The sequence below is a fragment of the Chiloscyllium plagiosum genome, chromosome 24 (genome assembly GCF_004010195.1).
Source record: "Chiloscyllium plagiosum isolate BGI_BamShark_2017 chromosome 24, ASM401019v2, whole genome shotgun sequence".
Classification (NCBI taxonomy): domain Eukaryota; kingdom Metazoa; phylum Chordata; class Chondrichthyes; order Orectolobiformes; family Hemiscylliidae; genus Chiloscyllium; species Chiloscyllium plagiosum.
Window position 1 is genome coordinate 3,995,567 of NC_057733.1, and position 14,295 is coordinate 4,009,861.

The window sequence follows — 14,295 nt, forward strand, 5'->3', positions numbered from 1 at the left end:
TTTCTCTCTTGCTTCCCACATAATCCTAGGATATATCCCATCAGGCCCGGGGGACTTGTCTATCCTCAAGTTGTTCAAAATGTCCAACACATCTTCCTTCCTAACAAGTATCTCCTCTAGCTTACCAGTCCGTTTCACACTCACCTCTTCAACAATACGGTTCCTCTCATTCGTAAATACTGAAGAAAAGTACTCATTCAAGACCTCTCCTATCTCTTCCGACTCAATACACAGTCTCCCACTATTGTCCTTGATTGGACCTACCCTCGTTTCTAATCCAAACTGCTGAATCGCCCTCAATCCCATGCCTCTGAATTTTCTCCAACAGCCTACTATGTGGAACCCAATCAAAGGCTTTACTGAAGTCCATGTACAACACATCAACTGCCCTACTCTCTTCCACATGCTTGGTAACCTTCTCAAAAAACTCAATGAGATTTGTGAGACATGACCTGCCCTTGACAAAACCATGTTGACCATCTCCAATCAAATTGTTGCTTGCTAGATGATTATAAATTCTATCTCTCATAAACCTTTCCAAAATTTTTCCTCCAATAGATGTAAAGCTCACTGGTCTATAATTATCTGGGTCATCTCTACTGCCCTTCTTGAACAAGGGCACAACACTGGCAATCCTCCAGTCCTCTGGCATTAAACCTGAAGACAATGATGACTCAAAGATCAAAGCCAAAGGCTCCGCCATCTCCTCCCTAGATTCCAAGATAATCCCATCCGGACCAGGGGACTTGTCTACTTTCACTTCTTCTAGAATTGATAACACCTCTTCCTAACGAACCTCAATCCTTTCTAGTCTAATATCTCATATCTCATTCTTCTCCTCTACAATATTGTCCTTTTCCTGAGTGAAAACCATTTAGCACCTCTCCGATCTTCACAGGGTCCACACACAACTTCCCATTTCTGCCTTTGACTAGCCCTATTCCTACCCTTGTCATCCTTTTATTCCTCACAGCTTTCGGGTTCTCCTTTATTCTACCTGCTGAACACTGCTCATGTATTCTCTTTGCTCTTCTTAACTCTCTCTTTAAATCCTTCCTAGCTAACCTGTAACTCTATCGCTTCATCTGAACCATCTCGTCTCATTGTCACATAAGTCTCCTTCTTCCGCTTAACAAGGGATGCAATTTCTGTAGTAAACCACGGTTCCCTTACCTTATCACTTCCTCCTGCCTGACAGGACATTGAACAAAGAACAAGGAAAGTTTACAGCCTAGGAACAGACCTTTGGCCCTCCAAGCCTGAGCTAATCCAAAGCTACTGTCTAAACGTGTCGCCCAATTCCTAAGCATCTGTATCCCTCTGCTCCCCACCTACTCATGCATCTGTCCAGGCACATTTTAAATGAATCTACTGTGCCTGCCTCTACCACCTCTGCTGGCAACGTATTCCAGACATCCACCACCCTCTGTGTAAACTACTTGCCGCGTGTATCCCCCTTAGATGTTTCATCTCTTACGTTGAAAGTGTGACCCCTCTTTATTGTTTCTTAAACTAGCTCCACATTTCGATTGCCCCCATCCCCTGTATTTTGCTATCCCATTCTATGCATCCAAAGTCTTGCCTAATCGCATTATAAGTGCCCTTCCCCCATCAATAACTCTTCCCCTGTGGCATGTACCTATCCCTTTCCATTGCTAAACTAAATGTTACCAATTTATGGTCACTCTCTCCAAATTGCTCACCTAACACCAAATCAAACACCTGGCCTGGTTCATTACCAAGCACCAGATGCAGTGTGACCTGTCCTTTGACATACTGTAGGGGTAAAAACAATGACTGCAGATGCTGGAAACCAGATTCTGGATCAGTGGTGCTGGAAGAGCACAGCAATTCAGGCAGCATCCGAGGAGCTTCGAAATCGACGTTTCGGGCAAAAGCCCTTCATCAGGAATAAAGGCAGAGAGCCTTTAGGCATCAAGGGTCATGGGGTGAAGGCAGGAAGACAGAGTTGAGAAAAATATCAGCCATGATCGAATGGCAAAGCAAACTTGATGGGCTGAATGGCCTAATACTGCTCCGATGTCTGATGAAAGGCTTACGCCGAAACGTCCAATCTGCTGCTCCTCAGATGCTGCCCGTCATGCTGTATGTTCCTCTGATCTCCAGCATCTGCAGTCCTCACTTTCTCTTATGTCTTATGATCAATTTTAATGAAGTGAGAATAGATCTGGCCCAGCTAACTTGGAATCAAAAATATGCAGGCAAATGTGTAATGGAACAATGGACTATCTTTCAAAAGGAGATAGTTTGACTACAGTCAAAGTATAAAACAGACTTGAGATTCAGCGGTCACGAACGAGACTCCTAGGTGGTATATTGTCTCCTGGGTGTCATGGTCAGGGATGTCCCAGATCGAGTCTCAAGATTCTTGAGGGGGGAGAGTGAGTAGCCAGAAGTCATTATACATATCGGTACCAATGACGTACTTAAGAAAAGGGATGAGGACCTGAAAAGTGAATATAGGGAGTCAGGTTGGAAACTAAAAGGCACGGTGAGCAGAGTAGTAACCTCTGGTGCCACGGGCTAGTGAGGCTAAGAACACAGAGCGAGTGCAGCTGAACATGCGGCTGCAGAGTTATGTAGAAGGGAGGGCTTCAGACATGCGGATTATTGGGATACCTTCTGGGGAAGGTGGAATCTGTACAAAGAAGATGAGTTGTACCTGAAATGGAGGGGTACCAATATCCTGGGAGCGGGGGTTTGCTAGAGCTGGTCTGGAGAGTTTAAACTAGTTTGGCAGAGGAAAGGGAACTGAAGCTATGGATCAGAGGACGGGGTAGCTGGTGAACAGGCAGATACAGCGTGCAGAGAGTCTGTGAGGAGGGACAGACAGTTGATAGGGCAAAGGCGCAGTCAGTGTGATGGGTTGAAGTGCATCTACTTTAACACAAGAAGTGTCAGGAATAAGGGTGATGAACTTAATAGCATGGATCAGTACTTGCAGTATGACATTGTGGACATTTCAGAGACTTGGATATCACAAGGGCAGGAATGGTTGTTGGATGTTCCGGTATTTAGATATTTCAAAAGGAATAGGGAGGGAGGTATAATAGGTGGGGAAGTGGCATTGCTAATCAGGGATAGTAGCTGGAAATGTGTTGCTGGAAAAGCGCAGCAGGTCAGGCAGCATCCAGGGAACAGGAGAATCGACGTTTCAGGCATAAGCCATTCTTCAGGCTTATGCCCGAAACGTCGATTCTCCTGTTCCCTGGATGCTGCCTGACCTGCTGCGCTTTTCCAGCAACACATTTCCAGCTCTGATCTCCAGCATCTGCAGACCTCACTTTCTCCTCAATCAGGGATAGTATCATAGCTGCAGAAAGGGAGGTTGTCAAGGATGGTTTGTCTACAGAGTCAGTATGGATGGAAGTCAGAAACAGGAAAGGAGCAATTGTTTTATTGGGAGTTTTCTATAGACCCCTCAACAGAAACAGAGATACGGAGAAACAGATTGAGATACAGATTTTGAAAAGGTGCAGAAGTGACAGGGTTGTTGTCATGGGTGACTTCAACTTTCCTAATACTGACTGGAACTTCCTTGATGCAAATAGTTTGGATGGAGCAGATTTTGTCAGGTGTGTGCAGGAAGGATTCCTGACTCAATATGTAGATAAATCTATGAGAGGCGAGGCCATATTGGATTTGGTGCTTGACAACGAACCAGGCCAGGTATCAGATCTCTCAGTGGGACAGCATTTCGGTGACAGTGATCACAACTCCCTGACCTTTACTATACTCATAGATAGGGAAAGGAGCAGACAGTATGTGAAAGTATTTAATTGTGGGGGGAGGGAGAATTACCAGCGATTGGGCAAGAACTGTGAAGCGTAAATTGGGAACATATATTCTTAGGGTAATGCACAACAGAAATGTGGAGGTTGTTTAGGGAGCACATGCTGTGAGTGCTGCACAGGGTTGTCCCACTGAGGCAAGGAAGGGATGACAAGAGATGTGGATCATCTAGTCAAAAGGAAGAAAGAAACTTACTTTAGGTTGAGAAGGCAAGGACCAGATAGGGCTTTACAGGTTTACAAGGTAGTTAGGAAGGAACTGAAGAATGGATTTAGGAGAGCTAGAAGAGGACATGGAAAAGTTTCAATGGGTAGGACTAAGGAAAACCCCAAGGCGTTCTACACTTAGGTGGGAACAAGAGGATGGCCAGAGTGAGGGTAGGGCCGATCAGTATAGTTGAGGGAACTTGTGCCTGGAGTTGGAAGAGATAGGGAGGTCCTTAATGAATACTTTGCTTCAGTATTCACTACTGAGAGGGACCTTGACATTTGTGAGGACAGCGTTAAACAGGCTGATAGGTTGATGTTAAGAAGGAGGATGTGCTGGAAAGTTTGAAAAATACGAGGATAGACATGTCCCCTGTGCCAGGCGGGATATACTATAGGAAGCAAGGGAAGAGACTGCTGTGCCTTTCGTGATGATCTTTGCATCCTCATTGTCCACTGAAACAGTACCAGATGATTGGAGGGTGGCAAATGTTATTCCCTTGTCCAAGAAAGGGAATAGGGATAACCTTGAGAATTACAGACCAGTCAGTCTTACGTCGCTGGTGGGCAAATTATTGCAGAGGATTCTGAGAGACAGGATTTATGATTCTTGGAAAACCATAGTTTGATTAGAAATAGTCAGCATGGCTTTGAGAGGGACAGGTCATGCCTCACAAGTCTCTTTGAGGATGAGACAAAACACTTTGATAAAGGTACAGCAGTGGATGTGATGTAGATGGATTTTAGCAAGGCATTTGGTAGGCTCATTCAGAAAGTAAGGAGGCATAGGATACAGGGAAACTTGGCTGTCTGGATATAGAATTGGCTGGCCCAAAGAAGACAGAGGGTGGTAGTAGATGGAAAGTATTCAGCCTGGAGCTGGATGATGAGTTGTGTTAGATTAGATTACTTACAGTGTGGAAACAGGCCCTTCGGCCCAATAAGTCCACACTGTCCCGCCGAAGCGCAACCCACCCATTCCCCTACATTTACCCCTTACCTAACACTACATGGCCAATTCACCTGACCTGCACATCTTTGGACTGTGGGAGGAAACCGGAGCACCCGGAGGAAACCCACGCAGACACGGGGAGAACGTGCAAACTCCACACAGTCAGTCGCCTGAGGCAGGAATTGAACCCAGGTCTCTGGCGCTGTGAGGCAGCAGTGCTAACCACTGCGCCACCGTGCCGCCCCCACCGTGTTTTGCAGGGATCTGTTCTGGGATCTCTGCTCTTCGTATTTTTATAAATATTTGATGAGGAAGTGGAAGGGTGGGTTAATAAGTTTGCCGATGACACGAAGGTTGGTGGTTTTTGAATGGTGTGGAGGGCTGTAGTAGGTTGCAATGGGACATAGACAGGATGCAGAACTGAGTTGATAAGTGGCAGAGGGATTTCAACCTGGAGAAGTGTCAAGTGATTCACTTTGGGAGGTCAAATTTAAATGCAGAATACAGGGTTAAAGGCAGGATTCTTGACTGTGTGGAGGAACAGAGAGATCTTGGGGTCCATGTCCACCATTGTTAAGAAGGCATATGGTGTGTTGGCTTTCATTAGCAGGGTAATTAAGTTTAAAAGAGCCGTGAGGTTATGCTGCAGCTCTGCGGAGTCCTGGTTTGACCACTCTTGGAAAATTGTGTTCAGTTCTGGTTGCCTTATTATAGGAAAGATGTGGAAGCTTTAGAGAGGGTGCAGAGGAGATTTACCAGGGTACTACGCTGGACTGGAGGGCATGTCTTATGAAGAAAGGGTTGAGGGAGCTAGGGCTTTTCTCATTGGAGCGAAGAAGGATGAGAGATGACTTGATAGAGGTGTATAGGATGATAGGCATAGATAGAGTGAATAGCCAGATACTTTTTCCCAAGGCGAAAATGACTATCATGAGAGGGCATAATTTTAAGGTGATTGGAGGGAGGTCTAGGAAAGATGTCAGAGGTAAGTTTTTTACTCAGAGAGTGATGGGTGCTTGGAATGCACTGCCAGCATTGGTAGTGGTGTCAGATAGATTAGGGACATTTAAGCAACCCTTGGATAGGCACATAGATGATGGTAAAATGTCTGTAGTTTAGTTTGTTCTTAGAGTAGGATAAAAGTTCGACACGACATCAAGGGCCAAAGGGCCTGTACTGTTCTATGTTCTATTTCTATGAAATCAAAATGTAGGACAAAAAGCCATAGGTCCCTTGATGGTGGTAGAGATAGAGTGAGACAAAACAGAAAAAGCATGTGAATGCTAGGTGGATAACACAATTGAGAATCAGGCTCAATGTTGAAAGTTCAGAGGGTGAGCAAAAAAAACTATTCAAACAAATAAAGACAGAATACAAGAATCTAGTAGGTCATGTGCAAAGGAATCCATCCATTCTATAGGCATGAAGGGCATTCAGATTAATCCCTGGGATGGGAGGATTGTTTTATGTGGAGAGAATGAGGCAGCTGGGCCCACATGCTCTGGCAACTTGAACAATTACAGATGACCCAAATTGAAACTTGAAAAATTCTTACAGAATGTGACAAGGTGAACATAGCTAGGCTGTTTCCCCTAGAAACTGGGGACATAATCTCAGAATAAAGGATAAACTAATTAGATGAGGAGGAATTTCTTCACGAAGAGGGTGGTGAATCATTTGGGCTTGCTAACCCAGAGGGCTGTGGAAGCTCAATTCATTGAACATTTAAATGCAAAATCGATAGATTTCTGGAGACTAACAACATCAAGGTTGTGGAGTTGGAATGGAGAAGTGTCACTGAGGTAATGATCAACCATGATCAAATTGAATGCAGCAGGTATGATGGGTTGAATGTCCTATTCCCATTCCTACACTCTTAAGTCAAAGTTTAGATATAGGAGTTGGATTGAAAAGGGAATTCATGCATGAAAGCGGGGACATTGCTATGTACTAACTATGTTGTTTCTGTCTTTACCAAGGGAGATGATGCTGCCCAGGTCATATTGGGGAGGCAATGGCCTATTGGCATTATCACTGGACTATCAATCCAGAAATTTAGCTCATGCTCAACCATTGTCGGTTGTCGGAAAAACCCAACTGGTTCCTTATATGGTCTGGCTTATGTATGCCTCGAGACTAACAACGATGTAGCTGACTCTTAACTGCCCTCTAGGCAATTAGGGATGGGCAATAAATGCTGGCCTAGCCAGCAATGTCCTCAGCCCATTAATGAATTAAAACAAAATGAATCAAAAGGTACCTGAGAATCTACACTAACATCTTATGTGGGACCTTATCAAAAAACTTTATGAAATCCATCCATCAGTTCTCCCTCATCTATTCTACCAGTTACATCCTCAGAGTAATTAAGGTGATTAGTTCAACATGATTTTCCCTTCATATACCTATGCTTAACTGTCCAAGCTTGACACTTTTATAATAGCCTCTAACGTTTTCCCATCACTGTTAAGCTAACCTTACCTGCTTGCGTTGCCATTTTCAGGGAGCTATGGACTAAGACCTAAGATCCCTCTGTACAAACAATGCTGCTAAGGTTCCGACCATTTACAGCCATACTTTCCTCTTGCATTTGACCTCCCAAAATGCATCACCTCTGAATTGTTCAGATTACTCCATCTGCCATTTTACCATTCAATTTTCCAGCTGATCTATCCCGCTGCATCCTTTGATATTCTTCCTCATTATCCATAACTCCACCAATTTTCCTATCACCTGCAAACTTACTAATCAGACCACTGACATTTTGACCCAAATCATTTACATAGATTAACGATCTTAGCATGGAGCCTTGCAGAACAACATTGAACACAGACCTTCAGTCAGAAATACACCCCACCAAAACCAACCACAGTATTCCATGGCCAACCCAATATTGTATCCAACTTTCCAACTCACTGTGTATTCCATGCGATTTAATGTTATGGACCAGCCTACCAAGAGGGACCTTGTCAAATGCTTTAAAGTCCATGCAGACAACATTCACTGCCTTATCCTCATGAATTATCTTTTCATTTCCTTGTCAGGTTTGAGAGACAAGACCTCCCTTGCTTAAGCCATGCTGACTATCCCTAATAAGTCCAATCTTTTCCAAATGCAAGTATATCCTGTCCCTTAGAAACTTGTCCAATAATTTCCCTATCATTGATGAAAGGCTCACTGGACTATAATTTCCTGGATTATTCCTGTTACCCCTCTTGAACAGATGAACATCAGGTATTCTCCAGTCTTCTGAGACCTCATCTATGGATAAAGACAATCCAAATATGTCTGTCAAGGCCCCAGCCTCCTTTGCCTCTTTCAGTATCCTGGGATAGATCCCATCAGGCCAAGGGGACTTAACTACCTTAATATTTTCCAATACCACCTCCTTCTTGATATCAACATGCTCTAGAGTATCAACAAACCCCTCTCTAAACTTACCATCATCCATGCCTTTCTCCTTGCAAAGTTCTCATTAGGCATCTAGATTCATACAGTGAAGAAAAGGCCCTTTAGCCCTTTGAGTCTGTACCAATAATGGAAGTGTGCTTTAATACTTCCTGCACTTGTCATATATCGTTGAATGCTATGATATTTGAAATACTCATCCAAATATTTTTTGAAGATTGTAAGGTTTCCAGCCTCCATTACTTTCCCAGGCAGTGCATTCCAGATTCCCACCACCCTCTGAATGAAAATGTTTTTTTCCCCAAATCCTCTGAATCTCCTGCCCCTTATCCCAAAACTATGCCCTCTCATGATTGACCACTTCAATCGAGGGGAACAGCTGCTCTCTATTCACCCTGTCCACACCCCACATAATACTTGTACACCTCAATCATGACACCCCACATCCTTCTTTGCTCCAAAGAAAATAATTCAAGCCTATCTAATCTCTCCTCATAGTGCAATTTCTCCATCTCAGGCAACATCATGGTGAACCTGGTGCTGTGATGCAGCAGTGCTAACCACTGTCCATACATGCCGCCCAAACTGATCTTGCTTTTGGTACACCTTCTTTGCATCCGTAAATTGGTATTCCTTGTTCTGTTCTATCATCCTATGATCTTTGTGTCTTTGTATGTTATGATCTGCTGTACTAGACACAAAACTTTTCACTATAGAGTCATAGAGATGTACAACACAGAAACAGACTCTTCGGTCCAACCCGTCCATGCCAACCAGATATCCCAACCTAATCTAGTCCCACTTGCCAGCACCTGGCCCATAATCCCTCCAAACCCTTCCTATTCATACACCCATCCAAATGCCAATTAAATGTTGCAATTGTACCAGCCTCCACCACTTCTGCTGGCAGCTCATTCGATACTTGCACTACCCTCTGTGTGAAAAAGTTGCCCCTTAGATCTCTTTTAGATCTTTCCCTTCTCACCCTAAACCTATGCCATCTAAGCCTGGACTCCCCCACCCCAGGGAAAAGACTTTGTCTGTTTGTCCTATCCATGCCCTTCATGATTTTATAAACCTCTATAAGGCCTTGCCTCAGCCTCTGACAGTCCAGAGAAAACAGCCTCATCTATTCAACCTCTCCCTATAGCTCAAATCCTCCAACCCTGGCAACATCCTTCTAAATCTTTTCTGAACCCTTTCAAGTTTCACAACATTCTTTGATAAGAAGGAGACCAGAATTGAAATATTCCAAAAGTGACCCCACCAACATCCTGTACAATCGCAATATAACCTCCCAACTCCTGTACTCAATACTCTGATCAATAAAGGAAAGCATACCAAATGCCTTCTTCACTATCCTATCTACCAATGACTCTAATTTCAAGGAGCTATGAACCTGCACTTCATGGTCTCTTTGTTCAACAACACTCCCTAGGACCTTACCATTAAGTGTATAAGTCCTGCTAAGATTTGCTTTCCCAAAATGCAGCACCTCACATTTATCTAAATTAAATCTGCCCCATCTCAGTCCATTGACCCAACTGATCAAGATCCCATTGTAATCTGAGGTAATCTTCTTCACTATCCACTACATCTCCAATTTTGGTGTCATCTACAAACTTACTAACTATACCTCCTAAGTTCAGATTCAAATTATTCATATAAATGACGAAAAGTAGTGGACCCAGCACCGATCCTTGTAGCACTCCACTTGTCAAAGGCCTCCAGTCTGAAAAACAACCCTCCACCACCACCCTCTGTCTTCCACCTTCGAGCCAGTTCTGTATCCAAATGGCTAATTCTCCCTGTATTCCATGAGATCTAACCTTGCTAATCAATCTCCCATGGGGAACCTTGTCAAACGCCTTACTGAAGTCCATACAGATCACATCTACTGCTCTGCCCTCATCAATCCTCTTTGTTACTTCTTCAAAAACTCAATCAAGTTCATGAGACATGATTTCCCACGCACAAAGCCATGTTGACTCTCCCTAATCAGTCCTTGCCTTTCCAAATACATGTAAATTCTGTCTCTCAAGATTCTCTCCAACAACTTGCCCACCACCTACGTCAGATTCCCTAGTCCTATAGTTCCCTGGCTTGTCCTTACCACCTTTCTTAAACAGTGGTACCACGTTAGCCAACCTCCAGTTTTCCGGCACCTCACCTGTGACTATTGATGATACAAATATCTCAGCAAGCGACCCAGCAATCACTCCTCTAGCTTCCCACAGAGTTCTAGGGTACACCTGATCAGGTCCTGGGGAGTTATCTACCTTTACTTATTTCAAGACATCCAGCACTTCCTCCTCCGTAATATGGACATTTTTCAAGATGTCACCATTTATTTCCCTACAGTCTATATCATCCATATCCTTTTCTACAGTAAACACTGATGCAAAATACTCGTTTAGTGTCTCCCCATTTCCTGCGGCTCCACACAAAGGCCACCTTGCTGATCTTTGAGGGGCCCTAATCTCCCTAGTTACCCTTTTCTCCTTAATGTATTTGTAAAAACCCTTTGGATTCTCCTTAACCCTATTTGCCAAAGCTATCTCATGTCCCCTTTTTGCCCTCCCGGTTTCCCTCTTAAGTATACTCCTCCTGCTTTTATACTCTTCTAAGGATTCACTCAATCTATCCTGTCAATATTTGACATATGCTTCCTTCTTTTTCTTAACCAAATCCTCACTTTTTCTCGTCATCCAGCATTCCCTACACCTACCAGCCTTTCCTTTCACCCTAATAGGAATATACTGTCTCTGGACTTCGTTATTTCATTTCTGAAGGCTTCCCATTTTCTAGCCATCCCTTTAGCAAACATCTGCCCCTAGTCAGTTTTTGAAAGTTCTTGCCTAATGCCATCAAAATTAGCTTCCCTTCAATTTAAAACTTCAACCTTTAGGTCTACTCTATCCTTTTCCTTCACTATTTTAAAACTAATACAATTATCATTAGTGGCCCAAAAGTGCTCCCCCACTGACACTGCAGTCACCTGCCCTGCCTTATTTCCCAAGAGTAGGTAAAGCTTTGCACCTTCTCTAGTAGGTACATGCACAAACTGAATCAACAATAATAAATCAGATCAAATCACTACCCTTTGTGATCTATTATTAAGCCAGTTTCTGATCCATCTCACCAAGTTTCCCTGAATTCTATGTGCTTTAACATTCTTAATCAGTCTCCCATGTGGGACCTTGTCAAAAGCTTTGCTAAAATCGAAATAAACCACACCAACTAAACTTCTCTCATGCAGTTCATCTGGCAACACACACAAATACCCTCCTTTGTCCTTAAGTGGACCTACCCTTTCCCTGGTTACTCTCTTATTCCTAATACAGGGATTCTCTTTAATCCAACTTGCCAAAGACATATCACAGTCCCTTCTGGACCTAATTTCTTTTCAGTTATTTTCTGCTTCCTTTATACTGAAGGCCCTTGTTTGATTTCTGTCTCCTCAACTTTATATATGCTTCCTTTTTCTTATTAACTCAACTTACAGCATTTCTTGTCATCGAAGGCTCCCGAATCTTGTCATCCTTACCCTTCATCCTCACAGGAATATGCTGGTCCTGAAATCTGATCAACTGACCTTTAAAAGACTCACATATGTCAGATGTGGATTTACATTCAAACATAATGAACAGTTTTACCACTTTAAGTTCTCTCTTCTCCAACAGACCCCACACAACCAGATGGTTAATTCATCTTTCCTTCTGTTTTACCAAGGGCTTGCAAATATTATTTTCAACACTTCTTGGGAATATGGCTCTGCTCACCAGACATCAGGACACTCTAATGCAACTACAAAGCATCTAAGCTTACCAGTCTGTCAAGGCTCGTGCCAGCTGCTGTTGTAGGGCGCTCCTCAGGACTATAGGGTCTGAATCGAGCATTAAATCCATCGGCTACCGATCGAGCTGAGCGACTCGCTGACCAAGTCTTGGGCTTGCCACAGCCTTGAAATGCCTAGATTGAAATAAAGTTGACAACTCATCAGACACACCATGACTTTATAAAATGTATTAAATTGGCCTGTCCATTTTTTGCATGGTTTCTAAATGTTTAGAATCAAGTTCAACTGCCATATAGAGAAAGTTAGTGTCCAAAGTGGAAAATCACAGAATGGGGACAAGGTTAGCAGCATATTCTGTTTGTGCCTTTGATTTCCAGCATGTGCAATTCCTTGTTTTTATTGTAGTGTTTAATATTCTAGGAATAGTGATTCAAATCCCACCATGGCAGATGGTGAAATGTGAATTCAATAAAATCTGAAATTAAAAACTAGTCTAATGGCAACCATGTAACCATCTGGTTCATCAATGTCCTTTAGGGAAGGAAAACTGCCTTCCTTACCTAGTATGTCCTTCATGTAACTTCAAATCCATTGCAAAGTGGTTGTGTCTTAACTACCCTCTGAAATGGTCTAGCAAGCTACCAAATCAAGACAATTAGGGATGGGCAGGAAATTCTGACCCAGCTAACAACACCCATTCCAGGAATGAATAACAAAAATTCTGATTAAGCAAGTTATCATTTATTTAGTTTACTTAATTGGTTTCAAAGGTTTACACATCCAGGAAACCTCTTTGCCTGTAGTTTGCCAAGAAGATACACAAGAGGTTCCCTAAATTCTTCTGGGATAAAGAGTTCAGTAAATCTCTGCTAAGGCACTGAATCTCCTATTTGGATGGATGCTGAGTACGCCTTCAATACATCTTAAACCAAACTATTTGCAAGACGGCATGCACCAGTGTCATAATTTTTGGTTGCACTGTGTCTGCTTGTTTGGACTTGTTTCTGAGGAATCACCTTTGTCATCACAAAACGGAACAAATTAGAGAAAACATACAATACAACATCCTGACATCCATAAAATTCAAAACAGGAGAAGAATTACAAAAGACTTAATTCCTAGATGTGACAGTTAGACATACAGTTAACAGAGAGCTTCAAACCAGCGTCTACATAAAAACACACAGATCAAATAATTAACTTAAGAAGCAATCATCCCAACACCCACAAACGGAGCTGCATCAAGACATTATTTCAATGAACCACATCACACTGCAGCACCCAGGAATCACAAAAATCAGAAGAGAAGTATCCATACAACATTTTCAAGAAAATGGGCACCCAATAAATGCAATTTGCCAATTTCTCAGAAACAAACCCAAACAAGCAGACACAACGCAACCAAAAACTATAGCCACATTACCTCATATCAAAGACATATTAGAAATGACTTCCAGACTACTGATACCCCTTGGCATCATGGTCGCCCACAAACCTATCAACACACCTAAACAGCGACTCATGAACCTAAAGGATCCAATAGATACCATCCGCAAAACTAACATCATTTACAAGCTACCATGCAAGAACTGTAAAAAACACTACATTGGACAAATCAACAGGAAACTTGCCACCAGGATACACGAACACTAACTGACCACCAAAAGATATGACCCACTATCACTAGTTTCTATACATACAGACAAAGAAGGACACCAAAGAACAAAGAAAATTTACAGCCCAGGAACAGGCCCTTTGGCCCTATAAGCCTGAGCTGATCCAAATCTACTGTCTAAACCTGTCGCCCAATTCCTAAACATCTGTCTCCCTCTGCTCCCCACCTACTCATGCATCTGTCCAGATGCATCTTAAATGAATCTACCATGCTTGCCTCTACCACCTCTGCTGGCAACACGTTTCAGATGCCCACCACCCTCTGTGTGACGTACTTGCCGCGTGTATCCCCCTTAAGCTTTCCACCTCTCACCTTGAAAGCGTGACCTCTCGTTATTGAATCCTTCACCCTGGGAAAAAGCTTGACTCTATCCACCCTGTCTATAACCTGCATGACCTTGTAAGCCTCAATCAGGCCCCCCCCCCATCTCCTTTTATCTAATG

At 43.1% G+C, this 14,295-nt stretch overlaps 1 protein-coding gene across 1 annotated transcript in view; it reads right to left on the reverse strand.

Moving 5' to 3' along the window:
• The window catches only part of LOC122561984 (glypican-6-like), a 129,182-nt gene that overhangs the window by 70,986 nt on the left and 43,901 nt on the right, over positions 1-14,295 (reverse strand). The window contains exon 3 of the mRNA XM_043714333.1: positions 12,208-12,351. Coding sequence (XP_043570268.1) covers positions 12,208-12,351 — 144 coding nt within the window. The remainder of the gene's footprint in view (positions 1-12,207; positions 12,352-14,295) is intronic.